Source organism: Uloborus diversus, chromosome 2 (genome assembly GCF_026930045.1).
Source record: "Uloborus diversus isolate 005 chromosome 2, Udiv.v.3.1, whole genome shotgun sequence".
Lineage (NCBI taxonomy): Eukaryota > Metazoa > Arthropoda > Arachnida > Araneae > Uloboridae > Uloborus > Uloborus diversus.
The window spans coordinates 145993929-146015339 of record NC_072732.1 but is presented as its reverse complement, the minus strand read 5'-3'; the positions used below and the strand labels follow the sequence as shown (position 1 = coordinate 146015339).

The following is a 21411-nucleotide window of genomic DNA, read 5'->3' as shown; positions in this document are numbered from 1 at the left end:
GTTTATTATCTTATTATTGTTATTGGTTTTTGTAATTATGAAAATTGTTCCATCGAATGTCGCTCGTGATCTGTTATGTTCCCCCCAGTCACCACATCCGGTTAAACCCTCACCGGGGTTGGTACGGTGGTGATTGGTGGGGTTTAAATAAATAAATAAAATAAATCTTTTCATTTTTAATTTTTTTTCTGGTTATTATTTCTGACACTGCTCATCTTTTGCAGCATTTATGGTTTAACTAGCTGTTATATTGATGCTTAACGTTATTTATTTTACCGATCAGGTTTTTGGGCTTGATGTAAATATATTTTTTCTTTACAAAAAAAAAGGTAGAATAATAAAGAAACGAAATTAAAATTTGGGCAATAACGTATAGCCGCCTGTCGCCTGTTGCCAGCAAATATAACCTTTTTGTTAAAATATTAAAATCATCTTAATCTCTTGCGGTTATAAACATTTTAAAACCACAATAGATCACTAAAATGGTGATATGAACATTTTATTTCGATAACAAATAATTAATTGTATAGTATTTAGCGTTCAATGGATGTTTAATCAGCAGTCAAGTTATAGTTTTTTGATCACAGGACGCGTGAGCGTCCCGGCCGCCAAGAGAACCAAACGTCAGCAGCCAACAAAAGCAAATCTACCGCCTAGAAAGACGAAAGAAAAAAGCGACTAAGAAACAGTTTACACGACAGAACAAGTTGGGGTTTTCTGGGTTTTTCACGCCTCTATCTCAGCCCCATGAAGACTCCCGGAGGTGGTATTTGGTATACTAAATCTCTAGTAGCCCCTGACGACATAAACCAAAATACAATCCCCAGGACAATCAGGGGGGGGGAGGAATTCAAGTTAGGAAATCGCTGTTCAAAAAAGTTTTCGCTTTCTTTGACAGGGCTACAGCCCAGGCGAAAAGACGAATCAAGCTGAAATTTTGCACACACATTCCTTGTGCCCTACTGATGTGCCATTTGTGCCATTTGACCCTCTCCCCCCTCCCCCCTTGTTTTTACCCCCCCCCCCAAATTTTACGTTTCCGGGGTTCTGTCACAGCCCCCCGGGGGGCTATGGTAATGACTTCTGGTATACATATTCTTGGGGGGACCACTGAGTACATATACGAAAATTCAACCCCCAGAGACATCATGGGTTGGAGTAATTAAAGTTTGAAAATCACTAATTTCCCTTAAATTCTTATATACTTACTCTCAGCTCATAGGGTTTGTTAATCTCTGACTGCAATTGCACAAGGTTAGAACAGATCTAACAGTTGTTCAAAGTTGCCTTAGGAAATGAAATTCAATCAAGGCTAAAACAGATCCAACAGTTGCAACTAGACTTTAAATCGCGGATACCTCAAATTTGCCACAGCGACTGCGCATGCGCGCAGACTTGGCTCATTGGGCTTTTTGTTTTAAGATTCCATAATGCTGTCCCCCCCCCCCCCCCAAGTTTTGCCGATACGAAATTTCCTTCCCCCTGTTTTTCAGTTTTGATATATTTAAGTGGGGAAAAAATTTAAATGGTGCGAAACTGGGGTTAAACCATTAGAATATTTTGCGTGACACATTATATGAAACTATACGCATATGAATAAGATACATCTTACTTTGTAATTGAAAGCGAAAAATAGCCCTTTTTTTATTGGTTTGCTTATTTTCTAAATTAATGCATTTTTCCCAAACATAACACATTATGAATTGAAAATATATGAAATACTTGTGTGGATATCCGTGTTTTGCAGTAATTTGTTAACAGACAAAATTTTTGTAATTAATTTAATCAAGACTTTTAAAGCGCTAAGTCCGCTTGCATCATGCGCAGTTGCTGTGGCAAATTTGGGATATCCGCCATTTGACGTCGAGTACAGTTGTATAACTCTTCTGACACTTTCAAATTTAAAATATTTAATGGCTTAGTTTTTTTTTTTTTTTTTGCTTGGTAATAACATGCGTTATTTCGTCTTTTTAATGAACTTTTAAACAAAACTAGACATTAAACAAGACAAAGACCTCCATCAAAAGAAAGATAAATCTCCAAACAATTAAAATTATCCCATAAAACGTAAAAAACTTAAAACTTAAATACGATGTTTTTTCTCAAAACGTAAATACGATTTAAAAAAAAAAGTCATAAGATAAAAAATTAAAAGGTAGATTAAAATAGCCCGCAAGCTGTAAAACATTTAAAAAAACCTTCATGAAAATGTTAAATAATCCGTCAAATAGAGAAACTAATAGAATTTATTGCGAAATTGTAAAATACTCGAAAACAATATAATTTAAAATGTAATATTATTACCCAAGAAGTTTTCTACGCAACAGAGAGGATACAAGGATTGCAATAAAATTTAAACAGCGCAATTCCCGCAAAACGAATATAGAATCTAAATGGTAAGAAAATAACTTGACGTAAAATTAGGCTTGCTATTATTGTTCCTTAAAAACACAAAACAGTGTTGTTTCAAATGAACATTTTCTGACTTGAAGTTCTCAATTCTAAAAATACAGACAAATGAATAATATCAATGCAAAAAGATGTGATATATCATCAAAAACAACCCTGTTGTAAAATTTTTCCCGCCAAGAAAACCTTTAACTTTTCCGCACAAAAAAAAAGAACCTTCATCCTAAACCCCAAAACCCTCAGCCTTAAAAAGTTATGATATCTAGTTTGCCCGCCAAGTATCTGCCAAACTATAATCCTCCCTGTTCTCCTCTTTCATCACATTTACTTCCGTTTGAAACTCCTCCCACCTTCAACTCTTCAGAAATATGGATAGATCCTTTAAATTGTTTATCCTGTTTGGCGGGAAGCTTTTTGCTCACCAAGCAACCACTTCACATTGAAAAGCTTTTCGCCAAACAGGATAAACAATATAAAGGATCTATCCATATTTCTGAAGAGTTGAAGGTGGGTGGAGGTTCTAACGGAAGTAGATGTGATGAAAGAGGAGAAGAGGGAGTATTATAATTTGGCAGATACTTGGCGGGCAAACTAGATATCATAACTTTTTAAGGCTGAGGTTTTTGGGGTTTGGGATGAAGGTCTTCTTTTTTTTGCGGAAAATTTAAAGGTTTTCTTGGAGCGGAAATTTTTACAACAGGGTTGTTTTTGATGAGATCAGTAGGACTGGACGTTTACCACGGATCTCGTCCATGTCTTGCACCAATTTTTAAGACTTCAAAAACTTCGCCTGCATTGCTAGAAGCAAACTGTTTGGAAAAACTTTATCATTTTTTTGCAATTTCATCGAGTTAAATAATTTAGTTAATATTCACGAACATTGTATCAATGGTTATACCCAAATACTTGAATACATTTAACATTAATGCATGAACTGCACCTGCTAGGATAATTTTTTTACGATCATGATCAACATTGAATGTATCAGCTAATGGTTGTGAATGTCAAGTTTGCAAATAATTTCAAGATAAATGAGCTAGGACAGGCATCTAAATGTTATGGTCGAACCACTTTTCCCGTGGAAAATTGCTAAACACCCAATAAAAGTGTATCAACATACCTCAGTCCAACATGGATAAACATTTTTCTCAGTTATTTTTTGTTTCCTCTCCATGATTCGTAAAATATAGCATAGTATAGGCATAGGCAGGGCCAACGAGAAGTCATGAAACTAGCCATGAAACTAGTCCAAAACTAAAGGATCGGCCCTTGATGGGGGCCGGGACGGAATCGGAGTAGTATACGTTTAATAAGTTTACCTTAGGAAAGGGGGCTCGGCAACCAAATTGACGAAGGGCCCGCCTTGACTAACGGAGGCGCTGGACATAGTTTCTCTATTCAGGCAAAAAAAAAAGAAAAAAAATTGTCTTTGTATTCTTGGGAATTTAACATACTTTAAAATAGAGAAGCAAACAAGTTACAGGCATGTTTATATTACCGTGTTGTGTTACCTGGACCAGGATACAGTTAGCCAAAATGTAACTTGGGTCGCCATTTCTCATATGCGGTTTTCGGCAAAAAAAAATTGTAACTGCTTCATATCAGGGGTGGTGTACGATATTTAGTTGCATTTTTTAGTTTTAAAGGTAATTATTTTCTATTTAAGACAATATGCATAAAACCATGCTTGCGTTTTTTCTTGCTACGTAACGTTTTGGGGAAAAAAAATCAGTTTTTGAACTTATATTCATAAATGCCAATTTTTAAAATGTCCATTTTCGTGTTGAAGTTCATTCGTATTATTGAGCCCTTAATTCCTGAAAAGGAGTGCAACCACTTTTGTGTTATTAGGTTTTTGAGGCATTTGAAAAAAATGAGGGTTTTCATGAACTTTGTATGTAAATGTTTGCTTAAAAACGTTTTAGTAGCATGTGTCCAATAGAATATTTTAAATTAAGTGATATTTTCTCCCTTATACATTTTGTCGTACGTTTAGAAAAACTGCAGGCCGAAACCGTTCTCAGCATGCGCGCATTCAGTGTGGTACCAAAAAATTCACTTAGTGTAGCGTCTTATTGTTTTCACGATAGTAAAAACCGCGGATAAAGAGCCAACTAAAAGTGTCTTCTGGCCTCTTGCTATTTAATAAAGTTTCTATTTTCACGACTACCTTAAAACACACTCTTTCTGAAAGCGTTCAACTTTTCAAATGTATTTAAAACCTATCAAACTAAAAAGTGAACGCTTTCCTGTAGCATTAGCAAGATTATTATTATTTTTTTTTTTTTTTGAAATTTGTGTGTTTGAAAAACTTTTACTTTGAAAGCCATTCTTGTTTTCATAAAAAATGGTACTCCTGAATAAAGTAGCAACTAAAAATAAAAACGTGACTATGTAACTCAACTAAAAGGATCTTCTAGCTTCTTTCTGTTAAACAAAATTTTGAATTTTTAAGTCTACCTTTTCATATTTCCTAAAACACCCTCATTTCTCAAGTGTCACTAAATCCGGTAAAACTCAAAACTGCAAGTTCTTTTTTTTTTCAGGATATAATACACAATAATACTGTTCAACAATAAAAAAAATGTTTTTTTTTTAATTTGGGTTTTGAAAATAAATCAAAAATTCATTTATTAAAAAAAAAAAACTGTCGTTCAGAAAACTAATCACATATTTCCAAATAATGTATACCGTCTGAAACAGAAAAATATTATATATTTCAAATTGAAACAACAACAAATTGTCAAGCACCTTTTAGGAGACATCATAGTTTTATTTATTTATTTATTTTTGAAAATTGCAAGTGAAAAAATGCTGGTTGCTACTTCTGGCGCGAGATACAGCTCGCGCCAGAAGTTTTTTCTTCTTTTGTAAAAACAAAAATATGACTGCAACTTAATATTTTTTTCTGTATTTTAACATTCAAAATTCAATAACATTTGGCACTATGAAGGGCCGAAGGACTAAGTCCCTCTGCCTAGATTGGCATGGACTTCGATTGTATTCATAAAAATTAATTCGATGTGAGGGAAATAACACTTGACATACCGCCAAAGCACTTTCATCTTATCGCTTCTTTTGTGTGATAAAGTTCAATCTTGTCATTCCAAAAAAATTGTAATTTTATTGAAGACACAACAAGAAAATCATACTAATGAGATTTTTTTTTACTTCTGTTGCAACTACTACATGAATGTTTGCTGTATATTTCATTAATTTCATTAAAAAGCACTTTGGAAGAATATTTTTTTAAGCCAATGCGGTTAAGAAATTGTCACATCTCTCATAAATGATGTAGCATTTTTTCCCGTACATACAATCACAGCTTAAGCGTTTGTATTAAAAATCGAATTCTTCAGATACTGCAGTTTACGCACCACCAAACTTCAATACTTGTAACGAACCTGTAAAATAAAGCAAAACTTTGATTAGGGGAGAGACGGAAGGAATGGGACAGATTTCGCAATTTTTGTTTAACTTTTTAATAAAAGTTTACTTTTTATTTATCAACATAAGATTTTTTTCAACAAAAGCAGTACTAAAACTGGTGCAATAATTAGAATCAAGCAAGCGCAAAGAGGCAATACACGAACTGAAAAAAAAAAGAAAAAACAATAACTTATTTCTCTTAAACTATGTAGATATAAACAGCGCTACACATTCTCCGGACTCTCTCTTACCACGTATAAGCTTAAGTTAAACCTTTCTGTATATGCATATATTTATATTTATTTCTCATCGCAAAGTATATGTGAAAAAAATTGTACTCCTTTAGGGGGAGTAGACTGCCATGTGCTAATATCACGCGATCATACATGTTGTGTATTTTAAGTAATGAGAATAAGTCCACAAAATATAATTTATTAGACATATTGCTATATAACTTTAGTAGTCTTCAAACTATGCTCCTTGAGCATCAACACACTTCTGCAGGCTACGTTTCCACGCTTTGTGCGCTCTCTAGAAATCACCAACCAAAACATCCTTCTGAGCATGAGTGCAAGCCCTTTTGACATCATCCAGGGTCCCGTGTTGGCGCTCTTTGAGGTTTTGAGGGTGGTTTTCACTTCGGCAAAGAGAAAAAAGTCTGCTGGGACAAGGTCAGGGCTGTAGGGACGCTGTGAAACTGTTTCGATGCCATTTTTTGTCACGTTCTCAGCAACCACGAAGCACGAGTTTGGCGCAAATCTTCCTTCCTTGGTCCGTGTTCAGCAAATGTCGCACACGTTGCTCGTTTTCCGCGGTTGATAAACGACCTGCACGGGGCTCCCCCTCTACTCTCCCGACCTCTAAAAACTTGAGTTTGAGATAAGTTTTCCCTTCCGTACACTTGCTGAATCATTTCTAGCGTTGATGCAGCCAATTTTCCAAGGTGAATGCAAGATTTGATTGCGGTAACGCTGTTCAATGCTTTGTTGCATTTTGAACTTGCACACACTTTTTTGAAGACGTTTACGCCACGCCTGATCCTGCCTCAACCAAAGTCAGCAGGCGACTGCCGAGCGGTGTGTTATGAAGGTCGAAGGCCCCACTACTGACTCCAACCGATAGGAGCGCCCTCTGGCGTATAGTCGTGTCAAGACAAAAATATTCTCATTACTTAAAACACACACTCTGTACTGATTGCGTCAGTGGCAGAATATTTACCACAGACTTTGAGCACACGACAAAAACTGTACACAATTTTATAAACACCTTTTCGTGAATCTATCTCATTAAAAATGAATGTAATAGGAGAATTATGTTTTGTGGATTACATTATGGCATAAAACGAATGAATAAAGTGGCTGCTGTTTGTGCAAAGTCGCAGAAACAAACCAGAGCAATAGAGGGTTAAACAAAATATTCTGGGGACAGACATTTCTCTGTGATAGAACCCTCGTATCATATGCCAGAGGTCGTGGGTTTTATTTCTTCATTTGCACTGAATGTTTCTTCCTCCTCTTTTATTTGCAAATATTTCCGCAGTAAAATGCGTTTTGTTGGCAGCTTTTTTGCATACAGGGTTTTTCCCAAAAGTAATTAGCCTCATTTTTTGCCACGCGAACATACTTCGCGGCCGGTTAGAAATGGTGGAAGGAACTCTAAGCTTTCCAGAGATACCTGGTTCAGTCGCTTACGAACTCTTGGAGCGATGGGAGGTTGTTTTTAGTGTACCTCCGCGCAGAGCCTCGTCGTGATGTGTAGGATGTAAAGAACTTTGGAGCAACGCAATGCGTTAAAATTTTGTGTCAAACTCCAAAAGACGGAGATGAAAACGTTTAATTTTTTTACTCAGACCTTCAAGGATGATTGATTGTCGTACTGGCAGATGAAAAAGTGGCACAAGTTCAAGGAAGGACAAGAAAAAGTGGCCGATGAGGCTCATTCTCGGCGTCCATCATCATCACCACAAACGAACGATAATGTCACTTGTGTGCGAGATTTGCTGAACAAAGGCCGCCAAATGAGTGTCCGTTTGGTGCAGAGTAATTAAATTTGTCGAAAACAGATGATCATTGAATTGTTACGGAAGACTTAGCCATGTGGGACATTTGCACAAAACTTGTGCTAAAAGTCTTGTCCGACCGCCTTCGTTGTCAATTCCTATCCGACCCAGATTGGTGTTTTAACGGTGCCACAGGTCCCCTACAGCCCTGGTAGACTTCTTCTTGCTCCCAAAAGTGAAAAAGGATCTGAAATGAAAGAATTTGGAATCCCTGAACGATATTCATAAGACCACCACGAGTTCTCTGCGTGGATGTTCACTAAACACGACCTCCCATCGATTCGAGAGTTGGTAGGCGACTGAACCAGGCCTCTCTGGAAAGCTTAGAGTCCTCTTCACCATTTCCAACCGGTCCCGAAGGTGTGCGTGGTGTATTCGCATGGCAAAAAATGAGGCTCATTACTTTTGGGACAAACCCTGTATGATGCTGGTTTACTTCAGATATAAAATATATGTCTTTTAGAATGCTGCGGCAGGTGTGAAGTCAGCAGCATTTGTTATCATACTAGCAAATGCTACTTTATTGTTTCTAGTGTGTGTTCGTAAGTATTGTATAATAAGGTAGAGCAATTTCCATCAGTACAAGATGAAAACACGTGTTGCATTTAGGGATACATTTAGACTCTTTCTATGAAAAAATAAATCTTTGCTCTGTCAACGTTTCTGTGGCACGTAGCCAGCGAAAAAATTCAGGTTAATTTTGTGTTTGGAATTTCAGTAACGCTAATGCTGAATACAAACCTATTGATCCAAAATATATTTTTTTAAATTTTGTTCTAAAACTTTTTCAAATGTAGGTTTTAGACGAATTCAAAAGAAAACTGCTTAAAGATGAATATATTCGAATGAAAAATAGTTTACTGAACCTACATTTTGTAAGAAAAAATGTCATTTTCGGTAATGACAGGTAAGACCACCCCGGATATTGTCTTCACAAAATGAAGCAAACAATATTATTACCTGTCAGAATTGTATGTCTGATGTCAGCGGTTTGTTCTTTGCTTCTTGCAGTACGTGTAAGTAATTTACTTTGGTACAGTTCTTACAGTAGAAAAATACATTTTTTTTTCTAAATTCAACAATATAAATTTCTTTTGAGCCAACTTTTCTTTAGCAGTAAAATAAAAGAAAAAGACATGAAAGCAGGACTCAAAAAAAAAAAGAAATAAAATCCATATTCGATTTGATAAAAATTATTTATTTCAATGAGTGCCGTTGTAAAAATGCACAGAAAAGCACTTTTTGTACATTTTTGAAATACAGTTACTAGGCGTTTCAAATCACCCGTATCAGCTTATATGGGAAAGTAGGCTTCTTTAGTTCTCGATAGAATTTCTTGCTTTTAATTTAAATTGAAACGCGTTTATTTATTGATCTTTATTATGTAAAAAATAATTTTTAAAACCTCTTATTGAAACGGTGCGTTTAAAAACTGCATGTGCTTAAATTCAAATTAGTTTTTTTTTCTTAAACTAACATTTGTTACGATGCTTTTCTATTATAAAATTCCAGATGAAAAATAATTGTAAAACATTTTTAAGTATGTTTTAACAACCAAATGTATTTTTTAGGTATGTAGAGTATTAGATTGAACAAATACAATTTCATTTTCAACAACAAAATTACTCTAAATACAATAGCGAGTAATGATTTGCTTTAAACTTTTGAATGGTGCAATTTTTTAGTTTCAAATTTTAAGCTACTGATTTCGATCAAAGAATCTATCAAGTTTACTACTTTCAAACGCATTTGTGTTTTAGAAAATATAGCATCAAGATATAATTTTCGCACACTTACGAAAACTGAAAATAAACTAAATAATTCCTCGCAGCAAACAAAACATGTGCTGCAACATTTCATAGCACGTCTTTGCAAAATAGATAGAGAAATATTACAAAGAGTCTAAATATAAATAAATTGTAACTTTATTATAGCATACGAACCTTTCAGAATTGCGATGAATTTTTCTTAAATACGTTCGTTACAAATCACCACAGACACTTGCTAAAAAAATAAAAACATGCAATGAATATATTAATTCATTGCTCCTCAGTTAAACAATCATTATACTGTTATTTTAATTAAGGGAAAAAAATACCTTAGCTTAGAACTTTTCTTCACATTGATGCATCTTTGCCAAATGCGTTGCATTTCATAACCTGTAAAAATATGATTAATATTTTATACGTATATTGAAAGATAATGGTCAGATCTTTGTCAACATTAGTAATTGCACTTTTTGAATATAATGTTTAAAAAAATCAATGTTTTCAGTTGATATTTTTATCTGAGCATATCGTATATTTTATGCCTGAATCAGTTAATTTATAATAAATAAAGCTGTTTTAAATATTTATTTGTAAATTGAACTAGAGGAAAATACAGTAAAAATTCCAAAATGGCGTTTTTTTTTTGTAATTAATAAACCAGTTACTAAAATAAAAGCAGCTGTACATATTATTAACTTTGAATTCAAAAACAATATTTAAAATCTTCCGACGTCATTATATACGAGCTTTGAGAATCAAATAAGGTTACCCTAGAAGCAACAACGTTTAGTATCTAAAATTATATTTATATATTTTTGTTCATTCATTTATTTGTTTGTTGCTTAAGTAGATCACGGCATACTTTCTGTTCTTAAAACGTCCTAAAAATTATCAAAATTCTGTAAACAATATCGTAAAACTATAAAAAAAAAAAACATTTGTGGAAACTGGCGTAAAATTACACTTCGCTTGGGGAAGAATACATCGTGGTAATATAATTATAGCTTAAGTTTTCACGATTTTCAGTTTAAGGTTACAATAGAAGTGTACGTATGTTTACAAAGAAATTGTTTGAAGTATTACACATTGAAAAAAATTAAGCTTTATTCCGAATTTCTTGGACGGTTACTAATTTTGAGGTTAAAGTTGACTTATACTTCAAGTTAACTATGCCATAGATACACTACGCAAATATCTTAAATGATCAGGCAATGATTGCTTTCTACATGTTCTAAATTGAAAGTATAAAAAATTAATTGTGGAATTTTTATAACAATACAAAATCAACAATTTCATGATAGAAATGTTTTTTTAAATCTTTTTTACAGCTTTTGCTTTCAGTCATTCGTTTATTCAATATTTATCAAGTTAATGCTTTCTGACAACCAATATACAACAATCGACCTATGCATCAATTCGAAATTTATTTTAATACACAAACAAGTCATTTTTATCGCACTAAGAGAAGATATAACACCCAGAACAGCATGGTGTTACTGTATTTCGTGTTGTCAAAATTCAAATCAAGTCAGCTGTTGTTCATGGTTTCTTTGTTGGACGGCGATGGAAATTTACTCCACATCTCCCACCAAAACCAAGAAGGTCTTATTATCATTCAGGGGAGAAGTGGAGGAGTTGTTTTCATCCGTCTTTATAATATTTGTTGGATATTACATTACGTCAAATAAGAATATGAAAAAAGTAATGTTTCGCATAAAAAACGCGTCTTACGTAACCAACTTTCACGTGAATTAAGAACAATCGGCAAGCTGCCAACAGATTAAACGTCTTCAAAATGATTTTAAAATGCTAAAAAATTAGGTTTTAGATAATAAAACCGTAAGGAAAGTAGTTCAAAAACGGTATTATAGAAAATGAATTAAACAAAAACTTACGATTTGTAGGTAATTCGTTTGATCCTGAACTCGCTTCTGTTCTCTATTAGATTATCCATAGGCACTTATCCACGTGTGGTCGTGTCGAAAAAAAAACTCAATATTCATTCGGGGATGAGTAAAATGGAAATTAAGGTCCGTTTTGAGTGAAAATTTTTTCGCGAATACAATACTTCCTTTTTGTAAAAGGAAGTAAAAAGATAACAAGACTGCAGCAAAGGCGACGGCCGCAACTTCGCAACTTCCGGCTTTTCTAACCTGTTCTCACAGACATTAGACGTTCACAGATATTAACAGAATATATTAGCAAGCCTTTTGGCAGAAATGAAAATGTATGGCAAGAAAAAGAGAGGAAAAACTCTATTGAAAATGTGCCGAGGATTTAAATATCTACGTAAATTGATTAAATATTTCAAGAGCTTCAACTTACATTCAAAATGTGTAATGCATCTGCTTCAGTCTTTCCACATATCTTTAAAGCTTCATATGGACATTTTGTAGTTCTCTTTAAGCATTTTCAAGGTATGCTTGAGGAATTCATTCCAAAAATGTAGCTAATGTTATAAACAGATGCCATTAGAGCTTGTAGAGGAGCAGCTTCTATTACAATCTGAAAATAATAAATTCTTAGTATATTATGCGTTTACACAGTAAAAACAATCATTCAGTCTAGCTAATATCATTATATTGTTGCGTAACAACAAAACAAATGATTAAAAAAAGCATATTGAATATCTCATTTTTTGTATTATTTACATCTTTATATTGTTTGAAATGCCTATCAATATGTATGAAAAAACTGCTATGGGGTTTTAAGCCTTAACAAGCTGATGTAAAATGCATATAATTACAATCTCCGACTTTAATTGTAATTTAGGAAGCTTGTCTGTGTAAGAAAGGCATTTTTTGTATTTTCTAGATTTAATTTTCACTTCTAACTTTCAATGCCTTTACTCTGCATCTGATTTTGAACATTTTTGCAATGGATGTATACATCTAGGACTAACGGTTGCAAAAAAAAAAGGTATTGCAGATTAAAACGGAACACCCTGTATACATACGCATATTTATATTAAGCAAAAGAAATTAGTTTCAGGTAAGAAAAAACTATAAAATAATATAGCTCATTTCGAAGTATTTTTTTTTTTTTTAAATATGATTTTTTCTAATTACGTTTAATACAGATATACAACGCGAGTCGGTCTTTTTCGTTTTTTTTTCTGTTTTTGTGTAAAAAACAACGCCGATTATATATTTTTCGTATATAAAATTTTAAAACATTCCATTTTCAAACAAACAAACCGAAAAAAAAAATGCATTCAAGATTTAAACCCAGGACTCTCATAACAACAGAACCTTATAAAATCGATGTGTATGCCACTTCGCCAAAGTGAAATCTGACACAAATCCGTAGGAAAAGAAAAATGTTTACTATTTTAACTTTACAAAACCATGTAATTTCGGAAAATGGCCTTTAAAATAAACAGCCATACTGAGCGATTTTCGGCTGTAGCATCATAGTTACAAATTAGATGGGAAACTCTGAAGAGCTACATGATAATGCGGAGAGATAAATCATTTATGACTTTAGAAAGCCACTTGAATTCTTTTTTCCTATAGAATATCACATTTCCCGTTTTCGAACTTTAACGTGACATAAGATGTATGATTATTAAAGCCAGGAATATTAGATACCGTCTGTCACACATGGCAACTTTCCAAAAATATGAGAGAAAATGAAAGTACCATTTAAAAGGTTTCCCGCCCCGGATTTTTCAAGGATGTAATGAATATTTTTCAAATTTCAACCATCATTTTCAGGAATAATTTTCAGTTTTTCAGAGAAATAGGAAATATTGGGTCTGTTTCTTTCTTAAAAAACAAGATATATATTTTTTTATTATTGAAAGACATGTCTCTTTCTCTTTGCTCGTTACTTGAAGAAATAAATAAATACAAATAAATATAAAAGTTGTTAGTTATTTCGAAAATCTGCTTCAGATTTTATTCCAAAATTCAGTAATTGTTCCTCTTTATAGAGTCAGTTTCCGTTAGACTAAAACTGCAGGTGAGGTCATTTTGACATTAAGCAAAACTTTTGCTGGCTGCTTGCTGCATTTTAATAAAAAACTTAATTCATCCTTCACTTTTAGTAAATTATCGTGCTGTTTAATAATATAAACTTTTAAAAAATATGTCATTTTGACTTTTTTACGAAAAAAACGATTCCAAATACATTTACTGATGCTAAGCAGACTACACAGCTACTACACAGCAGAACCTAAAATATGCCTCTTAGAATATAGCTAGGCGAACTTGAAGCTGTTATAATGTTTTTGTACAATATAGAGAGCATTAATCGCTAGTTTATGAAATACTAATGAAACAGTGCTAGTTATTTTAAGGGTTTTTAAACTTCGTTTTTTTAATGATTCAATATACATCCTTAAAATCTCTGCATCCTTTAAATAAACTTCATTTGTTCTAAAAAGGTTCATTATAAGCCAGTTTTTACAAATATACAACATTATGTATAAAAATATTAATATTTCTTCTGTGGGTCAAATTGACCACCGGCCGTATTTTTAGTTATACTAAGATCGCCGCAATTTTAATGTTTAACATCATTTACTATGTTTAGTCGCAAAGATGTTTTGATTAAAGATCTAAATTGCAGCTTAAGTAGCGATACGTCAGCCGTTTTGGGGCTATGTTGAAGAAGAGTTTTTCTACTTGATTATGATCTAATCAGAAACCACAATCAAGAAGAAAAACGCACTTCTTCAACATAGCAGATGTAGGAAGAAATCATCCTTTAGCCAGAAGATAGCGGTCATGTCGCTACTTTATTCTACGATTCGGGACATCAGTTTTGACAACCCTATTTGTTTTTAATTCAATTTAATGCGAACTATACTTTACAAGTTTCAAAAAATACACTTACGGCCATGTTGACTAACCAAAACAGAATTGAACCATCTTCACCATATCAAAAGTCTTCGATCGGCAATTCTGATGTCTGGCTTATAGGCTATCAGTTAGCAGCCAAAATTTCGACAAATAGCGTCATTTCTGCGATAAAGCTGGGTGAGGTATCACTTTCTTCAGTTTTTTGCGTAGATTAAGAATATGCTAAGGCGGAAATCGAAATCGGTAGCTTTTATACCGTAATTGTCAAACAAAACTTCTAAATCATCAATTTTTGAATTTCGGCTTTCTGTCAATTGGAATGACTTTTACCACAAAAAAAAGTCAGTAATTAATTACTGACTAACTTTTATTTGTTTTTTTTTTTTTTTTTTTTGGTATATACCAGGAGCTCCGCCTTCTGCTGGATTCGCTCGCTAATCCCCGTTCGCCTCCAGCGGTGGCTCAATGCCGTCTGCATCGAGTAGCAATTTCTTGCGAAAAAAAACCTGACTTGTTGCATTAATAAATGTTACAAGTTAGTCAGCAATTAATTATATCCTGAGGGCTTCGCCCTAAGGTCGATGATCCTAATCTCAACATTATGACACTGCCAAGTTAGGTTTGCTCGAACTACACTTATGTTGACTTTCAGAAAGATGCAATGTTAAAGAAGAAGAGTATTTAAAATTTGCATAATTTAATTGACTTAAAAATCGTTGTCGTCGCCATCCCCAATTTCCTCACAATATCAAGTATTTATAGAGTTGAGACTATATGCATCAAGTTCTCGTTTGGCACATAAGCAATAGCAGATGTCAGTATATGGCAGGTTGACATCGGAGCATGGACACACTCTTTGTTACCAAGGTTAGACGGTTAAGAGTTAACTGTGGCACGTTGTAGAAAAATGTATCCGTTGAAATAGAGTATCCACAAAATGCAGCGTGTATTTTTAATAGAATGTCCTTGCTTCTAAAAGTTAAAATCCCTAACGGTCTGAGATTTAACGAATTGGTGAAATCATCTTCCAAGAAATAACTCATGACCCTGGAAATAGAGTTGATATAGTTTTTGATAAGTATAAAACTAATTCTGCAAAAGATTTTGAGCCAACGTCAAGATGATACGATCCTAGATTGCATGTAAATATCAAAGAAGGCTTCAAAATTAAATCTTGGTTACAGTTTCTTACAGTGAACTCCAATAAAACTAACTTTATTAAGTTCTTGTTGGATTTGTGGAAAACACTGCATACCAGTGTCAATTACAGGAAAGACAATCAGTTTTTGCTAGTGATGAGAAATGCTGGAAAATAACATCAAATGGAACTATTGAATGCACCGAACTAGCTTGCGACCTCGAAAAGGCGTATACAAGAATAACAACACATGCCTCACATGTTGGTTAGAGCAACATCCGTGCAGTAATTGTTCATTCGGATAACACGGATGTTCTTCTCATTCTGATGGCGTTCATACATAAACGGAACTGCAAAGTTTATGTTCAAATGGGAAAGCAAGTTAAAGACTGGATGATATTCCTTCAGAATGTTGTCAGAAACAGCTAAGCTATCAGATGGATGCAACAGTGTTGATCTGATGGAATCTATACTTGGATTTCACAGCTTCCAGCATTTCGGCGTTTTATGGAAAAGATAAAATGATACCATTAAAAATAATGCTCACCGCATCATTTTTTATTGAAACCTTTAAAAACTTTGGTTAAAAATAGACCATAAGGGAACGCTTGAATGCAAGCCTTGAACGCTTTGTATGTGAATGAACGACGGTTCAAAAATTGGAGACGTGAACAAGCTAAGGTATGATTGGTACTGCTCTAAAAGAGGCCATGTTCTGCCTGAGCTCTTGCCTCTTTGTAAATCTGCATTGAGTCTCCATGTCAAGAGAGTCAGTTGCCATACTGCAATAAGAAGAAAATCTCTTGTTCAATATCAATTTTTCCCAACGCCATACAAACACGGTTAGAATGCTGAAATCGATAAAATTCTTATAACGTTTCTTGGGAGTCGACTCTTACCCGCGGAAGTCATGGAAATGATATCGTGCAACAAATGCAAAGTTTGCCAACAAGGAGTATGTCCTTGCTCGGGTATTAACCTGCCATGAACTGACATATGATACTGCGTATGTGCCAAACAAGAACTTGATACAGATAGTCACGACTTTATTAATACTGGATTTTGTTAGGAGATTGGGCATGACGACGACAACTATTTTTAAGCTAATTAAAGTAAGAGAATTTTAAATACTCTTCGCTTCTTTAACATTGCATCTTTCTAAAAAACATAAGGGTAGTTCAGGCAAACCTAGCCTGGCAGTGTTATAATGTTAGGATTAGGATCAGCGTTGCCATTACAATGCTACTAGGTTAGGTTTGTCCAAGTAATAATTAAAGACTCAGAAAGGATACTTTTTTGAGTAATTTTCCCTCTATTTTATTTATTAAATGCAACAAGTCAGTTTTTTTTCTCTCGAAATCAACTGCCCGCTGCAGGCGGCATTGAGTCACTATAGGTGGCGAACGGAGGTTCGCGTGCGAATCGAGCTGAGGGCGGAGCCTCCAGTATGTAATTAATTGCTGACTAACTTGTTGTATTTATTAAATGCAAAAAAAGACAGTTTCTTTTCCCTAAAAATTGCCACCTGCTACAGGCGGCATTCAGCCACTGTAGGCGGCGAACGGGGGTCAACGAGCAAATCGAGCAGAAGGGCAGAACCCCTAGTATTTAATTAAATACTGACGAGCTTCATTTGGATTTTTTTCTGGTAAAAGTCACTCCAATTGATAAAAAGCCGAAACTTCAAAAATTGATGATTTTGATGCTTTTTTTGACAATTACTGTACAGAAGCTACCAATTTCAATTTCCACCTTAGCATATACGTAATCTAAGCAAAAAACTTTTAAAAATGTCACCTCACTCAACTTTATCGCAGAAATGACGCTATTTTCGGTCTAGCAGATAGACTATTAGGTTCAACTCGGCTGACGGATATGATCGTTATTTCTGATCTTGCGATCTTCCCGAGTAAAATTGTAATCAATTTGGCCTAAATTATTGACTTATTTATTTCAATCCAACCAATCATCACCATACCTACCTAACAAATTTTCATATATCCGTTTCTCACACGACCGGCGTTATATCTCGCGTTATTTAATTTATAATGCATTTCTGCTCCAGTAAAAATGAAACACCAGATTATAATTAAACGCATTTACCTCATATGGCACCACTAAGCAGTATTTTTCATGATTAAGTCTCATGGTGCATTTTGCAATTAGTTTGAAATTTGTTAGGGATTCTTTGTTATAAAGCTAAAAGTTTGGTTCTTAAAGAAATTGAGAAACGTTTAATTACAGTTGACTCTTTGTTTACCGACGCGTCGTTAAACAGAGTGCCAACTGTACTTTCAATTCTATGTACTATTCATATGTATAATTATGACAGTTTCACTAAGTTTGATTTCAGTATTTGACAATCTAAAATAAATATGAAATATAAAATCAGTTATACTTTTTCTGAACAATAATTTAAACAATATTTTTGTAAGATTCCCGGCTGTTGTTCCGTGGTTGGAGTCAGACCACGGAACAACAGCCCGGAATCTTACAGAATTATTGACAACGGTTGTGAAAGCCTTCATTCTTGCAATAACTTTAACCTAAACTTCTATCTCTGGTCCATAGTCACATCCACACTGAACTAGCTCCACAACTCAAAGTGTACGAAATAACTTGCCCTATACCAATTACATTCACTTTTCAATAAAAACAAAAACAAAAAAAAAAAAAGATTATTTTACTACTTTTTTTTAGGAAATAACTCACGCTTAAAGAATTAAAGCATCAACTAATCGAAAACAAAAATTAAAGAAGATATACGGGAAAAAAAACACACACACACACACAAAACAGGTATTACTGTGAACGTACACAAGTATAAACGAACTTACTTCACTTAATGATATCCAATGATCACCGTCTTCTTCAAAACGGATTCGAAGAGTTCTCACTAATCCTACGGTTGGAATAATAGATCCCTCTGTAATACCGGACTGATCCGAGAAACTTCCTACGACAAGAAATCTGTCAGAAGTGGATGGATATGGTATTAGTTCAGGAATTTTCGGAGGCACTGCTGGTCGGATTTGAACTGACGCATTCGTTAAAATATCGTCCGGGTGATCAGAGCTCCCACTTTTGAAGAAGTATCTACGACAATAAAAGAATTTGAATTAGAATGTATGTGTTCTTCATTCCATATATATTTTTACTAGCAAACATACCCAAAGTTGCCTTGGTCAGCAATGATAGAGGAAATACAATAGAATAAAGAAGAGAAATAATTTATACTTTCCTTTATTTATTTTTAGCTGTCATCCGCGGTTTCACCCGCGTTAATATGACAACAATGTATTAAAAAACTATTTTAAGTACATCACGCTATGATATATACATAGTACAAAATTTCACACCCTATCACCATCGATGCCGTTAAACAAGAACATCGGGGGAAAAAATCAATAAAAATTATTGAAAACCCTTGATTGATTAATTGATTATTTTTTAAATGAGCCGGGTGATAAATGCTGATAATCTTCCCGCCCTCAGCCGGGTTCGAGCCCGAGACCCTAGAGTTGCTAACCCAGTGCTTTACCGGCTGAGCTATTCAGAAGACTCAAGTGCGAACTATTGATGCAAAAAAAAAAAAGCATCATAGTTATTATTGATTTAATTTCAATTTATTGCTGCTGCACTCCTATTAGTCTTAGCGTGAAGTTATATAGCCTATGGCCTTACTCAATAAATATACTATTGAACACAAAAATAATTTGTCAATTCGAACCAGTTTTTCCGGAGATAGCGCGTTCAAACAATCTCTTCAGCTTTATATCATTTTGAAGATAAAGATTATGTTTTGGTGGAAGTAGAACTTATGGCTTGTTTGGTGCTTTGGTGCAGGATAGATCTTATAGGATATAGATTTGTGAATCTCTTAGATAAAATAACACGAACTTCTTATTATTATTTTTCTTGAATCTTTCTTACAATGTTACTTACTTAATGTAGTTACCCCTTTCTCATCCGATGAATTGCAGCATCCAATTTCAAATCGGTTTTTTTCCAAATATAATAACATAAATCCACGCAACAAAATGCAATATGTTTACCAGTGCTGGAAAAGCTTTTTGTTTGCGAATAATGAGAAAGTGTGTCTGTAACATTAAAACAGTGTAACTAATAAAACCAAATACGTGTGATAACTGCAGCGATAGATCAAGCAAAAATAGCCTCTAGTTAATCGAAAAGTATTTTAGGGGATATGAGTAATATATTAAAGTAAAACGATTAGTATAAAAATATTTAAAAAAAAAAAAGCTGCTACTACCTTACTTCATGCTACCCTAACACCACACATCTGTTTGGAAACGTAAACAAATTACCAAGACTTAAAACTAGGAACAAGAAGTTCCATCCAGAACTGATCGAGCCTACCTCGTTACATAAACATCGACTTTCAAGGTCGATTTAGAGATCAATATTCTCTAAATTAGCTATGGCTGCAAAATGTCAAACACACTTTTTAAACAATTTTAGCAGATTTCTAGAAGCAAAGTACGCCTCCCTTATCTGATGATATAAACTTGTAGAAAATAAATAAACCAGCGAATCAAAGCGTAGCTCTATTTAAACGATGCGGTTAATGCGCAATAAACCAGTTTATCAGCCCGCTTATCACCCCAGAAACTAACACCTTATCCATAAAAAAATTTTGAAAAAAAAATAGAACCGACTTCAAAATTGCTCTAAAAAGTGAAAATAATTTTATTCTATAAACACCATCGATAATGCTTTTAAACATAATTTTTGAAGTTGGCGCAAAAACAAAACGTAAAATCCAGTGTAAACATGCTTCGTTCATATTTTTTTTCAGAAAAGCATCCAAAGTTACGAACGAAACATTTATATCGCTATTCAAATATGCTGTCATCAATGCATAATGTATGTGATAGTGAAGAAACTGGTCCTGGTTAAATTTATAGTTGTATTTGAGTTATGGCTGTAAATGATTTTATCCATCGTTTTTGCGCCAACTTCAAAAATTATGTTTAAAAGCATTATCGATGGTGTTTAAAGAATAAAATTATTTTCCACTTTTTAGAGCAATTTTGAAGTCGGTTCTATTTTTTTTCAAATTTTTTTTTATTTCATTCTTTTTAGTGTAAATGTAGGTATTTCAGAAATAATAAGAAGTTACCATCACGAAACTTCACATTTTTTTCTTAAAAATGCTCCATACTAAAAAAAAAACTATTGACACGCGTTAAACTTTAAGCGATTGGCACTAAAAACTTATCTTTGTTCCTCTCTGGAAATCATGCGTAGTTAATTTAGTTATAACCATTTAAGTATTACGTTTTTCCTAACTAAATTACATTCCACAGCATCTAAGTTGCTCATGATGCAATCCTGTATTTTCTTACTTAGCCCCGATCATCTGTTATCGGCATAGATGATAACGATAAAAATACTATAGAGTAGTTGAGTCAAACCTAATGATAGCATTGTGAAGGCTAAGCAGATCCTAATCACTGCATCACCTCGCTTCCAGGTTATGTTTACCCCTACTATGGAGCAATAGCACAGAAGAAAGGAAGATTTTGATAATTCACATAGGGTTACTATAAATCAGAGGGTTACTAAAATAAAATTATTTACGCCAAAAATGAAACGACAGCGCCAGATACCCCATTATCGAAATATCCCTTGAAGAAATTTGATGCTTGCTTCAAAGAAGCCTTCTTTCAAAATTATCATTACAATTAATGTTACTGTTATACGGCACCAAACTTTTATAACAATGAGTTTCATATTGTCGTGTAGATGAAGATAGCGAAGACAATGTGAAAGCAAAAT

At 33.9% G+C, this 21411-nt stretch overlaps 1 protein-coding gene across 1 annotated transcript in view; it reads right to left on the bottom strand.

The window, feature by feature from the left end:
- Positions 1-5614: 5614 nt before the first annotated feature.
- The window catches only part of LOC129216586 (alpha-1,3-mannosyl-glycoprotein 4-beta-N-acetylglucosaminyltransferase A-like), a 105345-nt gene continuing 89548 nt past the window's right edge, over positions 5615-21411 (bottom strand). Inside the window, exons 11-15 of the mRNA XM_054850801.1 lie at positions 18447-18705; positions 11992-12171; positions 9996-10056; positions 9841-9901; positions 5615-5813 (exon numbers count right to left, since the gene is read on the bottom strand). Coding sequence (XP_054706776.1) covers positions 12079-12171; positions 18447-18705 — 352 coding nt within the window. The 3' untranslated portion in view covers positions 5615-5813; positions 9841-9901; positions 9996-10056; positions 11992-12078. The remainder of the gene's footprint in view (positions 5814-9840; positions 9902-9995; positions 10057-11991; positions 12172-18446; positions 18706-21411) is intronic.